This window comes from Orcinus orca, chromosome 13, assembly GCF_937001465.1.
Source record: "Orcinus orca chromosome 13, mOrcOrc1.1, whole genome shotgun sequence".
NCBI classification, from domain to species: Eukaryota; Metazoa; Chordata; class Mammalia; order Artiodactyla; family Delphinidae; genus Orcinus; species Orcinus orca.
This window is the reverse complement of record NC_064571.1, coordinates 71,209,339-71,231,793: the sequence shown is the minus strand read 5'-3', so window position 1 is coordinate 71,231,793 and position 22,455 is coordinate 71,209,339. Positions and strand designations below refer to the sequence as shown.

The 22,455-nt window shown below is 49.2% G+C and overlaps 1 protein-coding gene across 1 annotated transcript in view; it reads right to left on the bottom strand.

Annotated features, from left to right (window-relative positions):
- Window positions 1–22,455, bottom strand: part of OTOF (otoferlin) — a 91,582-nt gene that overhangs the window by 55,175 nt on the left and 13,952 nt on the right. Inside the window, exons 2-3 of the mRNA XM_004268112.4 lie at window positions 19,811–19,869; window positions 7,298–7,386 (exon numbers count right to left, since the gene is read on the bottom strand). Of these exons, the coding sequence (XP_004268160.1) occupies window positions 7,298–7,386; window positions 19,811–19,869 (148 nt within the window). The remainder of the gene's footprint in view (window positions 1–7,297; window positions 7,387–19,810; window positions 19,870–22,455) is intronic.

Here is a 22,455-nt window from a genome sequence, read left to right as displayed (position 1 = left end):
GGGGATGTCCACAGACAGTGTGTGCTGGCAGAGCCTCGTGCTCCTTGGGTACAGGCGATTGGGGTTGCTGAGCCCCTGCGGAGCAGCTTCCAGATGCCCAGCACGGAGGCTGTGGGGAAGGACCAGAGGCTCCTGGACACACAGATAGCTCTTCCCCCTTCCACCTCCCTAATCACTACCAAGGTCTCTACCCCTCACTGGCACCACTGGCTCGTTCGTCCTCTGTTGAGTCAGTAGTGATGCCCACACACACCTGCATTCTGCAAGCTCCTTGGGGCAAGAACCCATCTGACTGTGGGATTCCCATCCACCCAGCTGCCTAGAGGGGATCAGCAGGGCAGTGTTGCGATGAGCACAGACCTGGAGTCGGAGAGACGGGATTGGAAACCCAGCTCAGACACTTACTAGAGGGTTACCTGCTTCCTGGGCAGCTGACCTGGGCTCTCAGTCCCAGATTTCTCCTAAGATGAGCTAATAAACCCTGCTTCACAGAGTTGCTGTATAGAGGACTAACAGAGATCCTCTGTGCCAAGTTCTTAGCAGAGCGCCTAGTACATAGTCAGCACTCCAGGAGCTGTCTGGTCGCTATCAAGGGGGTGACGTTATAGCGTGAGCTTTTCCAGGGAAGCAGATGTTTCCTATTTCCAGACTCTATTTGATATTTCTGGCTCACAGGAGATCTCAAAATCTACTGGCTGAATTAATGAACAACAGTGGGGGCCCCATAAATGCTGACTGAGTTAACCTGCATGCCATTTCATCCCATGGTTTGAAGGTTATTGCTCTAGGAGAGAACAGGTACTCAGAGAGATGCTCTCACACGGTGATTCCACATGGGGTAGATTAAAACATACACACCACTTCTGGTTGAAGGGACAGAAGCAGAGGGGGGCATTCACAGGGTGTGAGACAGGAGGGGACCTTGGGATCATCTGGTGCTGCCCTTGGCTTATAGAAAGCAGGAGGGGATGCAGTTAATTTAAGGGCCACTTCGGATGAGGTGAGGTATCAGGTGGATTCTGACTTTACCGGACATGTCTGATGTCTGCATCCTCCTGAGGGCCATGGAGGGAGACACTGTTTTAAAAAAGCCTCCCGTCTGTGTGAGGGGAGAGAGTGCTGGGAGCAGCCACAGTGAATGAATGCTTCTCTCCGGGGTGCAGAGCTCCATCTGTCAGCTCGCCCCATCCTCCCTATGGGTGAAACTGTTCATACCATCCCTCCACTCTAAAGCCTACCTTGGCTTCCAGGCTCTTCTCAGACTAGCCCCTTGGAAGCTGCCTCCCCCGCTGCATCCTGCCCTCTCCCCAGCCTGGGCTGAAGTGACGGGCTGGGGTCAGGAGACCTAGAGCCGCTGCCCCTGGGTCTCAACTTTGTCTTTATAAAATGAGGGTGGTGGGCTCTTAGCTTCTGTCCTGTGTAGCCCTTCTAACAGTAGACTCTAGGCATGAACGTATACACTGGCTTTTTTGCAGCCTCATCTCTTTAGGGTCTAAATCTGTGGTTCTAAACTTCAGCATGAACAGAATCATTGGGAGGACCTGCTAAATCACAGATGACTGGGACCCCCCCCCCCACCACTGTGCTGGTAACTGTTAACAACTGGCTGGGGGAGGGGAAGGGCAATCCTGACCTGCAGCTTTTGCTCATTTCCATGGTGTAAATACCCCCACCAAGGCCAATTTCAAGCTCCCGATGTGAAGCCACTGAGCACCGAGTTGGGAGAGATGTGTACCATCTGCTCTTGGGAGCCGGCCCCACCCCAGGGGGTCTGACTCAGCAGGCGAGGTGGGGCCCCAGAATGGCTATTTCTGACAGGTGTCCAGGTGATGCTTACGATGGTGCTGGGGGAGCACACTTTGAGAATCCCTGTTCTACCACTGCCCCTCGCTGACTGGAACTTCAGGCCCTTTTAGCTCCACTAGGGCCTGTTGAGCACTTGCTGAGCGCTGGGTACGCAGGCACAACTTTCCCTAGAAGATACCCAGGGATCAGTAGAGATGCTGCAGTGTGACAAGACACCCCCAGGGGGCAGGATGGAGCTATTCCCCCACAAGTGCTCAGAGAAGGCTCTGGCACCTTCCAGGCTTAAACAAGTTCTCAGACCTTTAGACTTGCGAGGGACCTAAGAGGAAAGCTTGCCCAGCATTCCGTCAAGGAGAAGTCCCTTAGGATAGCTGATTCACTTTGTTATAAAGCAGAAACTAACACACCATTGTAAAGCAATTATACTGCAATAAAGATGTTAAGTAAAAAATAAAAAAAAAAGGAGAAGTCCCTTAAACCTCCTCCCTGACACACATTCCCAGATCCTGCTAGACGCCCAGTGACGGGGACCTCACTACATCCCGGCTGCTCTCACTGCTCACCCATCCACCTCTGCTTCAATCACACAGTAAGCTGAGATCCACCTTCTGGCAAATTCCCCTCTCCTCATGCCCTGGTCCAAGCCCTGTTCACACACAGACGAAATGCCATCCCTAATGGGAGGCAATGTAGACAGCAGAAAGAGCCTGGGCTCTGGAGTCAGACAGAGATGGGTTTGCCCAGCGGGGTCTAAGAGGGTTTCTACCACCTGGCAGCTGTGTGACTTGGGCTGGTTCTCCAACCTCTCTGAGCCTTGCTGTTTTTCCACCTCCCCAAAGGAGGTGATACCACTTGCTTCACTGGGTGGTGGTGAGTACGCTCAAGTGAAAGTCCTCTAATACCGCCACACTCAGATGTCACATGTCACAGCAGGGCATGGGGTGGGGTGGTGTTTGCCGTCTGGAGGGCCCATACACACTGGTCTCCTGCACAGGGTGGGCTCTGGGGGCAGATGCACAGCCTCACAGAGCCAGAGCAAACCTGCGGCCCAGAAGATGTGGCTGGGATCCTGGGAGCTAGCAAGGCCAGAGGACTGAATTCACCATACCCACAGGGGGTGGCTTGTGGGGCTTTAACTCTTAATAGTTACCCGCTGCTTCCCCCAAACAAAAATAAAATAGTGTTCTTTGAAATGGACAACGGATGTGATCTCAGTCTTATGTTAAGGATAAAGGACACATCCGTCACCAGAGGAGTGGATAAAAAAGATGTGGTACATCTATACAATGGAATATTACTCAGCCATGAAAAGGACAAAATAATGCCATCTGCAGCAACATGGATGGACCTAGAGATTGTCATACTGCGTGAAGGAAGTCAGACACAGAAGGACAGATATCATATGATATCGCTTACATGTGGAATCTAAAAAAAAAAGGGTACAAATGAACTCATTTACAAAAGGGAATTAGAGTCATGGATGTAGAAAACAAACTTATGGTTACCAGGGGATAAGGTGGGGGGAGGGATAAATTGGCGGATTGGGACTGACATACACACACTACTATGTATAATGTATATAACGAATAAGAACCTACTGTATGGCACAGGGAACTCTACTCAGTACTCTGTAGTGGCCTATATGGGAAAAGAATCTAAGAAAAAAAAAGAGTGGCTGTATGTATATATATAAAACTGACTCACTTTGCTGTACACCTGAAACTAACACAACATTGTAAATCAATTGTCCTCCAATAAAAACTTTAAAAAAATAAAGAAAAACATTTTTTATAAAACTTTACCCTTTTTGCACATCTGTAACGTACCGTCTAAGCAAAACCAGGGCGCTCGCTATGAGAACACAACTTCAAAACAAGTGCCCGCATGCTGCTTCCAACAGAGCGTTGCCCCTCAACCCCCTGCCATGGATGTTCTCTGGGGAAGGAGCTGGTGCAGGAAGGGAAGCCTTGGGTCTGGCCTGCCTGGTGACCCCGGAGACCACCTCCTGCCCCGATCCCAGCTGCCCTTTGTCCAGCCTGGCTGGAAGCTCAGTGGGTCAGCGTGGAGGAGCTGCCTGGGAGGTGGGCCCTCCGGATGGCAACCCCTGATTCTGGAGGCTGGGCTGGCCCCCACGGAGCGGCTGGGAAGGCTGAGCAGGGGCAGGATTCTCGGGTAGTTAGCCAGCAGCGAGGGGGGCCCACAGACTGACCACAGTAGAGTTGCAACCAGGCACCAGGGTCTGTCAATAATTCATTGCTTTCCCCTGGGAGCTGGTGTCAAGTGCCTGAGGCCTCACCAGGCCTCCACTGCTCTCCTGGCTCCTGAATTATTCAGGAGCCCCAGGAGACTGGTGCCTGGGTCAGACCAGCCCCCCTCCAGGGTTCTGGACAGGCAGAGGGGGTGGCACAAGATCCTCTGGACCCAACACCACGTCCTCACAGGGAAGCCCAAGGCTCTTGTAAAAGGACCTCATTCAAGGTGGGCGGAGCAGACCTGGAGTCTCCTGGCCTGGGTGAGGGGTCAGCTTCTATGCTGCCCTCTGCTTCTAGAATAAGTCCCTTTCTCTGTGGTGGGTGGTGGTGGGATCAGGCTCACAGGTTCTAAATCTCACGCCAGCCTCCTTTACCTCAGTTTCCCCAAATGTACCAGTCATGTGACTGGGTTCCTGGAGAGCCCTGAGCTCTTCAGAGAAGAAGGGCCACTCGAATTCCTGTGCCCAGATCCTCCTACCCTGTACGCCCTCTCCTCCTGACATTTACTCATTACACAAAGTAAGGGGGGCCCGCTGGGTGCCGGCCACTGTCCCGAGCAGCGGGTGTGGCTTTGCTGGTTGCCATGCCCGGCGCAACCCCCAGAGGCTCCCCAGAGGCTCAGCTGCCCCATCAGAAGGAGCCTGGTGACTGAGCTGGGCCACGGTGGGGACAGAGGGCAAGCACTAGGTGGCCCTTTTCTTTGGCTCTGGGAAATAGAGCCCAGACTCCAGGGTGGGAGACTGAGGCCCACCTGACTCCAAGCACCTGCCTTCCCTTTCCGACCCCCCCGAGCTGGCCTGTGTCAGGTGGGCCCTGCGTTGTCCACGAGACCACCAGTCCTCCCCACCCCAGCTCTGCAGCCAACAGTGCCCTGGACCTTCTCCAGGCTTCCAAGGAAACAGCAGGACCCACTTCCACCAGGTCCAGGCCTCCCCTTGTGGGGTTTCCTGCCTTTTCCTGGGTGGGGGCATGGAGGGCCGGGAGAGAGAAAGGAGAATCAGAGTAGGGACTCCCCACTTCTGTCTCCTTCTTGCTGGTGTTTAGAACGACTCATCGAAGCCTTATATTCCAGCATACTCACTGTTACAGTAGTTGATTCCCTAAACAATTTACCAGATACTTCTGATTTGTTTATAGCAAGAGTTTTGATGTTTTCAAGCATTTTAGGGATTGGTCCGGCAGCTTTCATTTAAATGGTTCAGCAATCTCTTCCACATCCTGGGTTTCCACCATCACTGTTCACATAGCCTGGTTTCTGGGAGTTTGAGGTTTAGGAAGGGGAGGAAGGAGACCAGTATCCTAGCCACCCCCCTACTGCCGTCTACCCCTGTGGCCTCAGCAACCTCTCCGAGGCTCACTTTCCCCATCTGCACAGCGAGGGTTGCCCTGGCTGAGCTCTGAGGCTCCCCGGTGCTCTGCTGTCTACCGTGGGTCCTGTTGGGATGCCTGGAGCTCCTCCCAGCCCTCAGCTTCCGATTCTGCTTCTTCCCCCACATCCACCTTGCTGTGCCTGTGCCTGTTTCTCCTGTTCTCACAGGTTACCCCATCTCTCATCCCAGGGAAGAAGGTCCTGCTTCATCTTGGGGGCCCCTGGTGGGGTGTCTCACCAACCTTTCTTGTGGGTGCCAGAGGCAGCTGCCTGAATGATGGGATGCCCTGATAGGCCTCCCTGCCAGTGGGCCTGGAATGCCCACATCCCATACCCAGCTGAGATCTCTCCGGCTCCCGATAAAAGCCACAGAATCCTTGGAGGTCACGTGGTTTGGCCCTTCCTGACTCCAAAATCCCCTTTACAGCATCATGGTCCACTCTCTGCTAACCCTCTCCCCGTGACAGCTCATTGGTTGGAGAGCTCTGGCCATCTTTCATCTGTCTGCTGTCCACCAGCAATGCAGCCCTGCCCTGATCCTGCTTCTAGGCACACATCTTTCCTCTTTCACATGGCAGAAAACCTTCTTAGGGGACAGACATGGTGCCCTAATCCCTCATCTTAGTATCTCCAATGACTAGCACAGTGTCTGCCTGGTATAGAGTGTTTCTCAGTGAATGTTTGATGAGTGACTGAAAGGATGGACCAAGGATGGATGGATGGATGAACGTGTCTTCTGTGATTTTCTCCTCTAGGCTCTCATCCCCTTGTCATGAGGCAAGATTTAAAGTCCCTTCCCCCTGGCAACCACAAGGCAGTGCCTACTCGTGCTCTGTCCAAGCAGCATGGGGACAGTGGAACCCTTGCCCCTCACCTCTCCTGCTCTGCTGGCTCTCCTACTAACATGACCTAGGGGTAGGTCAGCTTTTCATTCATTTGAGGTCTTCTCCCACTGTTGAGTCATACTGAGCTCTCAGTGAATAAAACCCCCGCACCATTTCAGATGTGTCATGGTTCAGCCATGACCCCCTCTAGCTTGTATAAGAAAATTGGCTTTCAAATCCAAGACAGGAACTTACATGTACTATATTTAGCCACCATTCCAGACTGTTCAAATGATTCTGAATTTTGCTTGTCACCCAGAGAGAAGGATGGGAACTACTTTTGCTGAACCCCTGGTAGTGGTTCAGCAAAAGGAGGTAGATGGGCTCCATTGCAGATTGTAAGCTCCATGAAGGTGGAAACCTCGCCGGTGAACTGGGTCACAGTAGGCACTTAGTAAACATGGGGACTGAATGAATGAATGAACATCTATCTCATTTAATTCTCACAGCTTCCCTTTGAGGTAAGTACTTATCCTCTTTACACATGCAAACATTGAACTCAGAGAGGTCATGCAACCTGGGCAGAGTCACACAGTAGATGACTGAGCTGGGATCTGAGAGCAGGCTCTCCTGACTCCTAAACCACTGAACCAAACTGCCTCGGAGCTTCCAGTCCTTCACAGGTGTGACAAGTTCACTCTCAAGGCTACAGATAGATGGTCTGTTGGAGGGTATTATCACTTTCTCTGATGGGTAACGGTTGCCCAGCATTGTGTAAGGGGGAAAACTTGAGGAAGGGGACAGGAAGCTGTGCCGGGACTGGGGACAGAGAGAGTGAACGTGGCCAACAAGGATTGGGAGGGCTGGGAGACTCTGAGGACATGAGGGAGCAGGGGTTTGGGGGGTGGGTGGGGGCGGGTCTTTGAAGGTCAATCCAGGCCCCAGTGCGGGTCCCCTTTTAAACTCAAAGGAGGGGGCAGCCCAAGGAGCAGGGCAGGCGCCCCGCCCCTCGGGGCCCCGCCTCTCGTGCCCCACCCCTCACTTACTTGTTGCTGAAGACTTTGCTGTAGTTGAAGATCTGAATCTCGAGCATCTCGTTGCTGTCGATGCTGCTGGCCACCTGCCACCGGAAGGTCTGGGGAGAGAGGAACAGCTGTGGCCTTGGGTGGAAATGACAGGGAGGGGTGTGGGGAGTGGGAGGGAGACCCCTGGTAAGATAGCCCCTCACATCAGCCCAATGTTTCACAGGAATTGGAAGACCAGATGGAAACTGGGTGCCGGGGTGGAGCAATAAACCCTGCTGGACCTGACTTTGAATAACTGAAAATAACCAGAAAGCTCTGGGGTCTGCTCAAGATGCCGCTGAGAGATGCTCAGCAAGGGGGATTTGACAGAGCAGGAGGGAGGCAGTGACTTTTTAAGTTTCATTTCTATCACCAAATTCAGAACGCACAAGAGGCTAGTCGTACATAATAACAACAGTAACAGTAATACCAGCTGCCATTCGTGGGCCTGAACTTTCCATTACGTGGGTCTGAATGCTTTAGATGCGTTAATTCCTTTAGTCTTTACAACCACCCAAGAGGCTGGTAACATGGTCTCCGTTCTTGAGACAGAGGAACTAGGGTTCAGGGAAGTAGCAGGACGCTGTTTTTAGTGGCCCAGCAGGTGCTGGGTGGGCTTCTGACGGCCCACCCGGCAAGCGTGCTGCTTCAGAGCAATTCTTCATCCTCCAGGGAGGACTTGGGGGCTGGGGGAGCACCGAGCCAGCCTGGCAGATCACGGCCGAGTGTGGGCAGGGCCTGTCATGGCCTTCATGTCCCCTCTCTCTGGGGCTGGCCAAGGCCCAGGGAGGACCCTGACACCTCCACGGTCAGCTGGAGCGGGCAGGTGAGGGAGGAAGAAGCAGAGGAGGGAGGGGGGCCTGGGGTGGGGAGGGAGAGGGCTTTGAGAGGGGCATGGTGGCGGGGGGGGACTTTGGAGGCCTTGGACACAGAAGGAGGAAGGTGGGGAGGGGAGCCTGGGAGGCAGCCTGGCCGCCCACAGGCCCCATTAAGCTGCTCTGTTCCTGCCATCTGGAGGTCTCCAGCTCAGCAAGGGTATGGTTTTCTTAATGAAGTTGCCATTATCGGGCTGAAGGGAAATAAACTAGCATGCGAAGGGCGAACTCATTAGCCACCATGCAGAGGGAGGCGGGTCTGGGGGGGGCACCAAGATTTTGGTTTTCTTAGAACCAAGGGGAAGGGGGTGTTTGAGCCACATGAGGGTCTGTGCATGGGATTTTGGCACTTGAAGGAGGGAAGGAGTAGGAGAAAAAGGAGCTGTGGAAATGGCACAGTTAGAGGAGGGTGGTGTTGAAGAGTGACACAATTAGGTGAACACAAAGGAACCGGGAAACATGAAGTCCTTTCGAGGAAAAGGGGCCCAGAGAGGGAAGCGGCTTGCGGTCTCTTCTTGCCCATCGCCAGGCCCTGACTTGTCCGGTGGTCGGGGTGCAGTTTACTGGGTCACCAGGGCTGACAGGCTAAGAAGGCCACCGTCGTGGACCAGTTTGTTGAGCAGAGAGGAGGGGAGTCAGCAAGGGCTGGGAGGGGCACCTGGGGGGGCCCTGACTGGGGATGAGACTCCAGAGGAAGTCCCCCGGGGGCGCCCTTTCAGAAGGTTTTCAGCTGAGGGAGCACATTTAGCATTTCCAGGAAGAAGCCTCGGTCGAGCCCAGCCAACCCACAGAAGCATGATAAACACGAAAATGTTGCTAATTTGTCAGTGAGCTTCGGGGTGGTTTGTTACGCAGCCCTAGATGACTGTGACAGTCCCCCGTGCTAGCTGTGCCTCTCTCTAGGAGTCAGCCGTATGTCAGGGAGGCCTGTCATCAGGGGCAGAGCTGGCTCCCTGCCCGGCCCTTGCCTCTCCACACACCAGCCCCCTCCCTTCCCGCTGTCCCCCGAACTCCTGGGAGAGCTTGCCTGTCCCACTCAGCAGTTCGGAGCCTGAGCAGAGCCGACAGGCCCAGTCTTGTCTCGTTTACTTGGGTCACCCTGCACCCAGCACGGGGCCTGCCACAGGGTAGGCACTCAGCAAATCGGCCGCAGATGGTTGCCTCGCCTGCAGTGCTGCTCCTTGCGGGCCTGAGGGCGAGGCCGAGCTGATTGCCCTCTCCACAAGCTCCTCCTCCTCTGCAAAGCGAGGGTGACGTCACAGTACCGCTTCTTGGGGTTATCGCGAGGCTGGTGAAGCACCAGCACAGAACCCGGCGCAAGTAAGAGCCTGATCAACATGGCGCTTTCTTACAGTGAATTCTACTGCGTTGCTGTTATTTCCAGGAGCCGGGGCAAGGTCTGGCAGCCTTGGGGATGGACACTGCCGGGATTGCAGGGGGCTGCTGGGGACAGAGAGCCTCTCTCCAGCCTGAGGCAGCACCAGCATGATTCTCCTCCTGCAGCCACAGCAGCTGAGGGTTATGTCTTCTGCCTCTGGAGATGCCCTGAAATCAGTGGCCTAGCAATCGGGCCAAGGGAGCCCGCACATCATCTAGGATCCCACCCCGTGTCGGCCTCCAAACATGCCAGGGGACTCAGGTAGCAGCTGAGCCAAAGATAGCTACTCAAGTTGTCATGAGCCAGCAAGACCCACGCAGGAGCACACGTTTGCTGAGCACCTCCTATGTTTGCTGGGCACTTCCTGTGTGTCGGGCTCTGCGTGGGGAGGCAGGGGGGTGTCTCAGGAGCTACTCTCTGGGTAGTACTGAAGACAGGCACAGACCTGAAATTGCAGCCTGGGAGAGGAACATTGACAGAGTAAGGTGGCAAGCATTAGGGGCAGAGGGAGGGAAGGGGACCTCTGTCCGAAGTGGGTCTCAGGAGCACCGGGAGTGTGGAGCTGTGACCCAGTTCACCAGCTCTAAGCTTTGCCGTGACCTGGCAGGTGCTGGCCGGGGTGGCGGAGTTCTGCATCCTATCAGCCCCAGCTATCTAAGACTCCACGGAAAGGTTTCCCTGATACAGGCTGGAGGATGACCTGGGTCATCCTGGGCTTCATCAGCTGGGGTTGAAACCATCCTAAATCAGCAAGGCAATGTTCTTAAAGAGACAGCCCTCTAAATTTGGGGGGGGCAAATTTTAGGATGTGTTGCAAAGCTTTAGGGTGCAATGGAAAGAGATTGTCTTGGGAAGTTAGAGACCCAAGACTCAAACTGGGTTTTTTCCTTTGTTCGTTCTTTCACTCAGCATTATTTCCCTGAGCCCTGTGCTGGGTGCCAGGCCATTCATGAACCACACAGGTATGTTCCTGACAGCCCATGTCTTCCAGGTACAAGTGAAGTGGGAAGATGAGCTCTGACCCTCTACCACCCAGGCTGATGAGCTCTCCCTCCTCTGGGCTCCAAAGACCCATAGTCCATCTTTCCTGTTCTGGGTCCATCTCCCCACTGGACTGAGCCCCTTGAGGGCAGGACTGAGCCCTGTCCACTTTGCAAGTGGCCATAGGCTCTGGAATTAGACTAGGGTTCGAACCCTGATGCGCTACTCATTGCCTGGGGTGTTGCCCACCCAGTGCGTTGCAGTGAGTTATGAGGCTTGCGTAAGCTCTCAGCCTGTCCTGCCGTGTACCAAGCACTCAGTACCTCGCAGCTGCCCTTATTCCTACAATTACTATTGTTATTCCGGCCTCTGCTGGGAGGTCTGGTCCACAAGAGCCTGGTTAAGGCCAAACCAAGCTGGCTTGGAGTAGGCTGGGTGTGGCCATGCCCCCACCCCACCACCAGGGGCCTCGGCTGGCTGCTGGCCTGGCACGAAGACTGTCTCTCTCGTCTCTGTCTCTCTCTCTCTCTTTAGCTTCTCCATAGTTGTAGGTTAAATGTAGGATCTCAGGTTCCAGCCTCTGGGAAAGGAGATACCAGGTCCAGGCTCTGTTTCCACCATGGTTGTGCAGAGCGCTGTCTTTCTGCCATGTCCACCCCCCACCGCCTCAGGTTCCTCCGCTGTGCCTGCAGCGGCCCCTCCCATCCTTGTCTGAGTAGAGGAGGGAGAGACGTTTGTTTTCATGTCTTTTATTTCATTTTCAGCCATGCAACATTTCTGTGAGGCAGACAGAGCAAGGAGTCTGACCCCATTTTTCAGAAGGGGAATCTGAGGCCTGGAGAGGTTGAGTGGCCAACCCAAGGGCGCAGAGCTCATTAACAGCTCAGTGGGGACTGTAGCCCAGGTCTCGTGACTCCCAGGCCAATGTGCCTTGTACCTCACTGAGCTGGTTCCCAAAGGCCCTGGGCACAGTAAGGGTGAGAAAAGAGACTTGCTGGGAAGCTAGGAGACCTCTGGAGGTTTTGTAAGGGGCAGCTGAGGTTTCTTTTCCAAGCTTATTCTGGAAACACTGACAGGCTGGTTCTTTCAGGAGCCAGCCGGGAAAGTTTAGGACTTGTCCACCCGAGGCTGGGGAGACAGGTATAAGTACGGGTGCAGTTCCAGGCTGTCTTTGGAGAGTTCCCCGGGCCCTTCCTGAGCAGGAGGTGGGACGGTTGCCTCCACTGCTTTGTGGGGTGTACCCTGCTGACCAGTGGCAGCCAGGCTGCAAGCTGCTTCTTAGAAGGAGAAATGGAGACAGGGGTGTGGAGAGACCCCGGCAAGGCCTTGCAGGAGTGGCGGGGGTCAGGCCAAGCAGCTCTCTACTGCTGCATCCAGAGGGGCCTTAGTATCTAAGAACCCTGGCTTTGCCAGTTACAGCTGTCACCTTGGGAAGGATACGTGGTCTCTGAGCCCGAGTTTCATCGCTGTAGTTGCTGTGGAGACTGGATGGAGGAGGCCTTGCTCAGGACGCAGCATGGTGCTGCTGTGGGAATCTGCTGCCACTATCTTCCCACGGGGCTGCCCAGAGGGCAAGTGACAGGCAAGTCCGTGTCCCGTGGGAGGGCCTGAGCACTGCAGGTCACTTAGCATCCTTGCCCCATTCCACCAAGTGCCCGTGTGTGTATAAATTTCCCCGGGTGGGAGCTACTGCTCCCCGCCTCACGGCTGCTCTCCAATCCTGGCATGTGCTTTTGCCCGTAACTCCCTGGCTTCCACCCCTTCCTGGTCTCTCTGCACTGACCCGGAGGCTCCCTGTGCCCAAGTTCCTGCAGGGATCCTTGTGTATTGTTGCACCTGCCTCTCCCTCTGGGGCATCTCTACCTGGGCCTGGCACACACCAGGTGCTCAGAACGTGGTCCCGTGCTCGGGGCGGCAGGACTGACTCTCCCCCTGCCCCGTGCTGGGCAGCCCTGGGAAGAGGAGGGACACGGTGATTAACTTGGAATGTCATGTATACCCATGGCTCAGGTGTCCCAGGGTGCAGTTAATGGAAAAGAGTGGCAGTGCCCTTATAAGGGGCATCAGGTTGCTCACGGGCTGGAGGTCTGGGTGGACATGTCCCCTGGGATACTTGGTGAGAGGCAGGGAGTCGATGCTGCACCTGGCTGACTGGGGGCAGCCGCCCAGGGAGGCAGGGCTGAGCGATTGAGCCAGGCGGCCTGCATCGTCACCCAGGCAGGCCCTCCAGCTCGGGGCCCTGACTGAGGAGGTGGTACGGAGGGGAAGGAAAAGGCAGGTTGTGCGGTGGGGCTCATCTGAGGCTGAGACGCCAGGCTTAGTACCGCAATGGTTCCATCGTCACGACAATCTCTCATTTTGTTCATGGTTTTACAAAGAGACTTCATACCCATCGCCTGCCCCATTTGACAGGTGTGGTAGCTGAGGCTTAGGAACTGAGACTGGAAGTCATACAGCCAGGAGGCGGAGGAGGCAGGAACAGAACTCTCGCCGGGGAGGGTACAGCTTGGGGGCTGTGATGGTCAGTGGCGGCCTGAGCCCAGGTGAGAAGGTTGAGGCCTTGCTCCCCTGTGCCTACAGCTCTGGTCCTATGGACACAGCTGTACCGTGGGCCCAGAATGAGAAGACAGCAGTTCTCAGTGGCCGCTGGAGGCTGGTCAGCTAAATGCTAGCCTCAAAGGGAACAGGCTGTCATGAGGCCCTTTCCAGCCAGGCAGAGGCAGACATGAGGGGCAAGGCAGGAAAGTTGGGGTAAGCTCTTCTGGGGTCAAGCAGGGCTGTGGCTTTGTGCCAAGATGGTGACTTAGGACTCTGCTGCCTCTCACCCCAAAGTCAACCCCGTAGGAACTACAGAAGCAAGAGGGGAATATGGATTCTAGGAAGTAACAAACAAACATGCAAGCAGGTATGAGAAACCCGGGGGACCAAAGGCTGTGTGAACTGACGTGAGCTGGGGAATGTGGCGGCGGCTCAGCGTGTGGGGGAGGGGTGAATGCAAGCAGCAGTGGGAGAACAGGTTGGAGGAAATCTTTGCAAGTTCTGCTCTCATCACTCCCTGGCACTACCTTGGGGCAATGGTTGCCTGCTCCTTTACTGATAAAACTGTGACAAAACCCCTACTGGGATGAGGTTTAATAAAAATAGATGCTGATAAACCAACTGCCTCATACTTTCTCTCATTGAACCCCCAGAGCTAGTTTGTTAAAATTCTCGACTGCTTTCTGTCAACCATGTCTCGCCTTTAAGGCTTAGAGATGAGACCCTGACTCTGTTTCTGTGGTGACTGGGCCCTCCTGGTGCCCTTCAGCCCCTAGAGGTTGACATAGCAGCCTTTGATGGTTGCTCAGTACTCATTACCAGACAGAGTAGCTGATACCAGGGGAGCTCAAACAGGGCAAAGTAAAGAGACTGGGAGAGTATCTCTCCTAAAAAAAAAAAAGACAACAGACTGAACTGTATACACCAACTGGAACAGGATCATTAGAACGAATGGACCATAAAACTATGTGTCAGCAAAATATAAAACAAGTTCAAGGAATCATAAGAAAAAAGAACAAATTAGTAAATTGGAAGATCAATTTGAAGAGCTCCCTCAGAAGACAGCAGCAAAGGATTAATCAACAAAAACCAGAAAGGTAAGAAATGGCAGCTAGAAGTAGTACTGACATCTGATCATAGAAGTTGCAGAGGCAAGAACAATATAAAAACTGAATGTTTGAAAAAAATAATGGAGATAGAATTTTCTATAATAAATGAAAGATGAAAGGCCTTAGATTTGAAAGAGCTCACAAAATAGTGCAAAAAAGGAAAGATCAGGAAACCCACAATTAGACACATTATAATAAAATTTAAGAATATCAAAGATAAAGGACTTATATTTGAAGTTGTGAAGGCAAGAACTTCGAGCTTAGAATTTTATAACTGATGAAACTCTCATTCAAATTTGAAGAAATAAGAAACACATTCTCCGATTTACAAAGCTTTAGAAGGATTGCTACATAAAAATTCAAATGAAAAATACTTTTGGGGCTTCCCTAGTGGCGCAGTGGTTGAGAATCTGCCTGCTAATGCAGGGGACACGGGTTCGAGTTCTGGTCTGGGAAGATTGCACATGCTGCGGAGCAGCTAGGCCCGTGAGCCACAAGTACTGAGCCTGCGCGTCTGGAGCCTGTGCTCCGCAACAAGAGAGGCCGCGATAGTGAGAGGCCCGCGCACCGCGATGAAGGGTGGCCCCCACTTGCCACAACTAGAGAAAGCCCTTGCGCGGAAACGAAGACCCAAGACAGCCAAAAAATAAAATAAAATAAACAAATGTGGGGTTTAAAAAAAAAAAAAAAAAAAAACTTTTGGAGGAGGTACTCAAATAAGAAGAAAAACAATTCCAAGAGATGCTTCAAGAGATATGAGAAATAAAGGTGATTAAGTATCTTGGAAAAGACTATTGTTGTCTTTAAAAAGAACAAAGAAGGCTAGGACAAATAAAGGAAAAAGGGAACACACCTTCATAAGAACCTAGAATTAAAATTCGAATCTAGTTAATATCAGCATGAGGATGTGGGCTGAGGTGGGGAAATCAAAGAGGCACAAGAGAGTATTAAGGTACTTGTCACGTTAGGAGAAATTATAATTATTTATTTGAGCTCTCAACAGGAGAACATAAACATAAGTATGGAAGGCTGACTACCTACCTTGAAAACAAAAACAGAATACATAGCTTTTCAACTAACAAAAGAAACTCAATCTATCCAACTGAAAGCTGGAAAATAGGAAAAAAAAAAAAGAAAGAAGCAGAAAGTACAGTAAATGGAAAATATAAAATAAGATGGTGGTAGAAATAAGCCTTATAATAATAGCAATTACAGTAGAGGTAAATGGGTAAAACTAATCAATGAAAACAGAGAGACTCTCACATTGGGTAAGAAAACAAGACCTAATAATCTATGCCCTAAGAAGACACACTTGATTTTAAAAACGGAATTATTGAAGATAAGAACACGAAAAAAGATATACCAAGAAATTAAAAAGATCGAAACAGATATACCAGGCAAATGAACCAAAATTGGCTGAGATAGCAATCTTAATGTCTGACAAAATGGAAATTGATGCAAAAAACAACATAAGAGACAAAGAAGGATATCAAGTGCTGGTTGAGGGGAAAATAAGCAAAATGATATAGCCATAATGAACATAAAGGCAACTAGTAACAGCTTCAAAACACATCAAGCAACAACTGACAGAACTGCAGGGAGAAATATATAAATCAACAATTGTAGCAGTAGATTTTATTACAGTCATTATTGAAACTGATAGATCAAGCAGAGAAAAATAAACAGAACATTTGAAGAATTAAATAATATAAATAATAAGCTTGAGCTTATATAATATCAAGCTTATATAGAGCTACAGATAGAACCCCACACTAAACAAGTTCCTTTTAAGCAGAGGGAGCATTTATGACCATGAATTATGTCATAAGAGAAGTCTCAGTAAATTCCAAAGGATCAATACCATACAGACTGTTCTTCGATCATAATGCAATAAAACTAGAAGTGAATAAAATAAGGAGCTATAATTTCATACATGTATTTATTTGGAAACTAAATAATGTTATTGTATAACTCTTGGGTTTAAAAGAAAATCATAAAGGAATGTAAGAAAAGTTTAAACCTGAATAATAGTTAAAACATTATATATAAATATTTATAGGATATAGTTAAAACTGCATATAGAGCAAAATTTACAGCTTCAAATACATTTATTAGGAAACAAGAAAAGTTAAAAATAATAGGCTTACGCAGAGTGGCTGGGCCCGTGAGCCATGGCCGCTGAGCCTGCGCGTCTGGAGCCTGTGCTCCGCAATGGGAGAGGCCTCAACAGTGAGAGGCCCGCGTACAGCAAAATAATAATAATAATAATAATAGGCTTAGCACTCAAGAAGTTAGGAAAAGAACCATAGAGTAGAATAAAATAAACAGACAGAATGGAAATAATTAAGAAAAGGGCAGAAATCAATGAAATGGAGAACCACAACAGGGGAGATTAATGAAGCCAAAAGCTGGTTCTTTACAAAGACTAATAAGATAAACAAATCTTTAACAAGACTGAGCAAGAAAAACAGAGAGAAGATACAAATAAATGAAATATGGAATAAAAAGGGGGAAATAACTTTAGGCACAGAAAAGATTTTAAAACAATCTTAAAACAGTATGATCAAATGTGCACTAATAAATTTGAAAACCCAGATGAAATGTAAAAATGCCTAGAAAAATGTAAAAATCCAAAATTGGTTCAAGAAGACACACAGAAAGTGAAAAGGAAGTCAAAGAACTCCCCTCCCCAAACTGTCCAGACTTACATGTTTTTACATTTGATTCTTCCAAAATGTCAAGGTAAATTTCTATCTTATGCGTATAGTTCCAGAAAATTTTATGTATTATTGAATTATGGAAATTTTATGAACATAGCGGCAAAAATCTTAAATAAAATTATTTGCCAATTGAATCTGTGTATTAAAAATAATACGCTATGAAATATACTAAAGGAATATGTTATAATTGTCTCAATTGGTGCAGAAAAAGTTTTTGATAAAGTTCAACAACCTTTTATAATAAAAACTCTTAGTAAACTAGTAAACAAAGTTACATAGTAAAATCCTATTCCAGCAATTATTTTTGATGACAAAACTTTAGATGCATTTATTCTCTTTAATATGGAGAAGGCAGAAAGGACACCCACCAAAACCATTGCTGTTTAACATAGAACTAGAGATCACAGCCAATACCCTATGGAAAGATAATGAAGTAAGGAGATAGGATTGGAAAGGAAGAGATAAAACATTTCTTTTTGTAGATAATATTATCATATACATAAAAACATAGCATCAATAGATAAACTATTAAAATGAATAAGAGGATCAATATCAAGTTCAGCAAGTTTGCCAGATAAAAGAGGGACTTAAAAAGGAAAGGAAAGCATTTCTCTATGCCAGCAATAATCAACTAAAAAATGTAATAAGATACCATTCATGATAGTAACAAAACCATAAAGCATCTAGGAAATATCAAGAATACATAAGACTTCTATGTAGAAAACTTTAAAATCCTAGTAAAGGATGGAACAGATGATTTAATATTATGAAGAAAATGACATCTTCCTAAGTTAATTTTTTTTTTTTTTTTTTTGCAGTACACGGGCCTCTCACTGTTGTGGCCTCTCCCATTGCGGAGCACAGGCTCCGGACGCACAGGCTCAGTGGCCATGGCTCACGGGCCCAGCCACTCCGCGGCATGTGGGATCTTCCCGGACCGGGGCACGAACCCGTGTCCCCTGCATCGGCAGGCGGACGCTCAACCACTGTGCCACCAGGGAAGCCCCTAAGTTAATTTTTAAATTCAATAAAATTCAATCAAAATTTATTTGGTTTTTGGAAGGACTTAATAAACTTACTTTAAAATTTATCTGGGAGAAGAAAGGTCCACAAATAGGCCAACTTCAAAAAAAAAAGAGTAAAGAACTTGCCTCATCAGATATTAAGACATTTTTAAAAAGCCATATTAATTAACACAGTGTGGTAAAGTTCAAGAACAGACAGATAGACTAAAGGAATAGAATAGAAGACTCACATAGACTTTAACATACAATAAATGGAAGAGATGATTGCTTGCTTTGCAAGCTGATGTTAGGAAAAATGGTTCCCTTTATAGAGAAAAATAAAACTGGACCCCTATCAAAAAGCACATACAAGATAAAAGATACAACTATAAAATCAGAAGATGTAGGAAAATATATTTGTAACCAAGAAGAGTATATAGACTTCTTCAACAAAACTTGGAAACACGCCAGGATTAAGAATTTCTAGTCAATGAGGGGCACCAGGGACAAAGTTAATAGATAGATGGTAGACTGGGAGAGGATATTTCAATATCTTAAACCAACAAGGAGTGGGTATCTAGAACATACAAAGAGCTCTTGCAAATCAATAAGAAAAGACAGCTATAATAGGAAAAAAGGGCCAAGAATATGGACAGGTAATTTAAAGAAGAGGAACCTTTAAATGTATCTTTAAAACAACAATGAGGTATCATTGTTAGCCTGATGAGAATCAGAGAGCTGTATAACACCAGGTGTACATGAGGATGTGGAAAACAGGCACTGCTAGTGTCAACCATGACAGTCCTGGGTCACATTAAGTGTATGCATAGCCTATGAGCTAGCAATTCCTGGCCCTGGCGTATATCCCAGAGAAATACTTACACAAGCCCAAGGGGCATATGCATAAGAATATCCATAGCATCTCTGGGGGTGGGGAGTTGGAGGCAAGCTAGGAGTTCCTCATGGGGGGTGGGTGCACAGGCGAGATGAGTAGGGTGATTAACTCACCCTGGGTTGACCATGACTTTTCTGCTTTTAGCCCTGAAAATCTGTGTCCCAGGAACCCCCTAAATCTCGGGCAAGTCCCAGGATGGCTGGTCAACCTAATGTGTGTTGGATGTGTCCCATGGAGTACTGTAGAAACAGCAGATTAGCATAGCAATGGATGGAATTTAAAAATGGTGCTCACTGAAACAAAAGGAAATATTTCACATGACACCATGCAGGTAAACATAAATTATACGCTTACGAGATAACAATAACAATTTTGTAAGAACACACGGGAAATCAAAAGATACACACGTTAAACACATTAGAATGGTTGTATATGGAGGGAAAGAATATGGAGATAAAAGAGAATGCGTGCATCCATCCATCCCTACCTACACACTGAAAAATGAGAGGGGACCTTGTAGGGACCAATGAGACAACGTGCCATAAACGGAGGCAAACGATTTTCTCAACCCTCTGAGCCTGAGGTTCGAAAGAACAGAAAAGCTTCCTGCGGAGCCACAGTGGAAGAGGTAGCCCACTAGCTCTTGGAGAGGAAGGGGTGAGGTCCGTGTGTGACTGTGTTTGTTGGAAGGTGGGTTAGCCTGGCCCTCCATGTGCCCAGGGAACAGGGAAGCCCCTCCAGGCCTGTTGGATGGGCCCAGCTGGCCCTTCTCTGTGCCAGACGTTCTGCACGGGGCTCTCCTCTACAGAGGTCCCTGCGAGGGGTCCTGGGTGGAGGGGACAGGAATCCTCCTCCCCAGCTCCCACCACTGCCTCCTCCCAGGAAGCAAGGAGCTCTGGGCAGGCTTCCCCCCAGGGTGTGGGAGCAGCACACCCCCAGCAGGCGGGGAGTTGCTGGTTCCCCTCTGGGCTTGTGCTGCCCCAAGGGCATCCTACCTCTGAGAAGTCAGCCACATCCTCACAGTTCTCCAGGACCCGGGAGTAGAAGGATTGCCCTGGTGGGGAAAAGAGGAAATTATAGTCAGAACTCCCTGGACAGTAAGCTGTTTATTTAATAGCTCCCAATTCAATTCTTTTATATATGAATGGACAGAGGTCTCAAACCATTTAGAAGAGTGGTTATCAGTGGACAGGGCGAGTGAGAAGATATTGAAAGCAGCATGCTTTGATTTTTTTATTGTATACACTTGAGTTTGACATTTTTCATTTTTCATTTTCATTTTCATTTTCATTTTCACTTTTGTAATTGAAAAAAGAATGCTTTTAAATCCCCACCAGCTTAAACCAATGGACCATTCACTGAAGGGCTACCTCCAGGTTGAACTCAGTCTCATTCTGAGGGTTAGTTTGGGTTGTCACCGGAGGGCAGGCTGGGGACCCAGGAGAGGGGTGGGGGAGTACGGTGTGCTCTTCTCCCCCTGGAAACACCGGGAGATCTGTCAGGACCAGCGCCTGGCCAGGGAGGCATTGGAGTGAGTCCCCTGTGATGCTCCTTGGTGGTGGGGCTCCATCCCCCTGGTAACCACTTCACTCCTCTGGCCTTGGTGGCCTCACCTGTATAATAAGAGGGTTGGTGCAGGGATAGCCAGGGCTTGCCTGGGTTTTAGAATTTAGAAGCAAGTCCTAGTTCAGTATGAAGCTGACAAGGAGGCGGCCAGGGGTTTGAGGCCAGAGCCAGGTGGATGGTCTGAGGAAGGGTGTGTGTGTGTGTGTGTGTGTGAGAGAGAGAGAGAGAGAGAGTGTGTGTGTGTGTGTGTGTGTGTGTATTTGGAGGATGGGGGCACATGAGGAAGAAGCTATAAAGCGAAAGCTAGAGACACAGAAAACAGATGTGGAATAGACAGATGGGAAAGAAAGATTCTTTAGCACTAGCCAGGGACAAAACAAAAAACTAAAAAGAAAAATCTCAACGACAAATCCCGAGGCAGCCAGGGGAGGAGAGGAAAGCATGAGGGATGGTGCCTGAGCCTCTTCTAATTTTCCCCACAGTTAACATGCAATACAAATTGAGAATCAGGTGAGCATATCTGTGCACTGAGGCTTCCCCAAGGAAAGCCTGAATAATCAAAGGCCCTTTCATCCTGGAAAACGGTAATGAGCCTGGATATGGCTGTGTTCAAGCGTTTCCCGGAGTGAAACTGAGCAACCCAGCCGGTGGGGAGGGAGGGAGGGACAGTCCAAGATGGTATTACAGGGTTCAAATATGCATGAAGCCACTGGAGCTCAAACCTTCCCCTGCTTGTGTATTTCCTATAGCCTTGTTGGAAAAGATGTAAAATACTGTGAAATCAGCCATTGCAAAATTTATACATCAGGGCTCTGTTCTGGAAAGCAGTAAAACCTAATTGCCTCAGGCCCCGGGGATTTAAATGTGGTGAATATCGTCAGACAGGATGAGCTAAATTTTGCCTCTAGATATTAAAGAAAAAAAGGTTTGCTGAAAAAAAAAATCAAATCAATGGCACAGAACGGTGGAAAGGACAACTTATTAAGAAAACAGAATGTCCTTAAGCATTTTTGGACAGCCACTTTTTAGGAGGATTTGTACAAACAGTGACAGGGATAATTCCAGTGGTCCTTTTCTATTCATTAGGGCAGAGCCAGGGGACCTCTGTCACCCCTTCCAAGTTATCAGTGGAGATTACTCACCCCATCTCTCGTTTCAAGTTCGTTTCCACTTAACATCTACTCTACTCAATACCAGTCTTGTTGACATTTCAGTTCCATATTAAATGACTTTCAGACAAAACCATTTAAAATCCCAATATCCAATCACCTTTGTTGCCACTGAGATTGAGAATAAGTCTTGAGAGAAAGGAAATAGCCTGTTCCCTGCCGTGGAGAGGCTTTTGGGGATAGACTGAGCAGGAGATTAAGTGGGGAAAATTGAACAGCATCCTTCGTTCCTTCAGAGGCTCATGGGATAGCTGAGCTCTCTGGTCTGAAATAAAGTCCTCCTTGAGTCGATAAATGGAGTTTGAATAGCAGACTCTGTGATCACGCTGTAATAAGTGCCATGACATCAGATATACCCAAATGGAGGGGTCCACAAGTCCAAAGCTTAATCGAAGTCAGTTGTATGTTGTTTGCCATTTTACAGTATCCATACGGCTACTACTCCTCTAAACAATGTTCTCGTCTCATAAGGCAGGATGGAGTGCTAGCTTTCATGTGATGTGACTTAAGGGTACAAAACGTCCCCATCTGCACCAAACAGCTCTCTCTTCCAGACGGTTTACCTTGCTAGAGCCAGACCTTGAGAACTGGCAGGTGTATAGGGACTGGGCTGTGAGCCGGTGTGCATTCGTTCATTCCCACACACGATGGTCTTCTATTCCTGCTGGGTCAGCACAGCCATTTGGCCGTGGAGGATGAGGGGCCAGCCGTTGTACAAAGATAATTAGAATTGGGATGCTGCCTGAAGAATCTTATTACGATCCAGAAGGGGGACAGGTCAGGCATGTAGAAGGCTAGTACATAAGGCAAAATTTGGTCGTTGGCATGCAGAACAAGTATAAATAAATTGAGAACACAGGAAAAAGAGAAGTGACCTCAACTTAGCAGATCAAAGGTGTTATAGA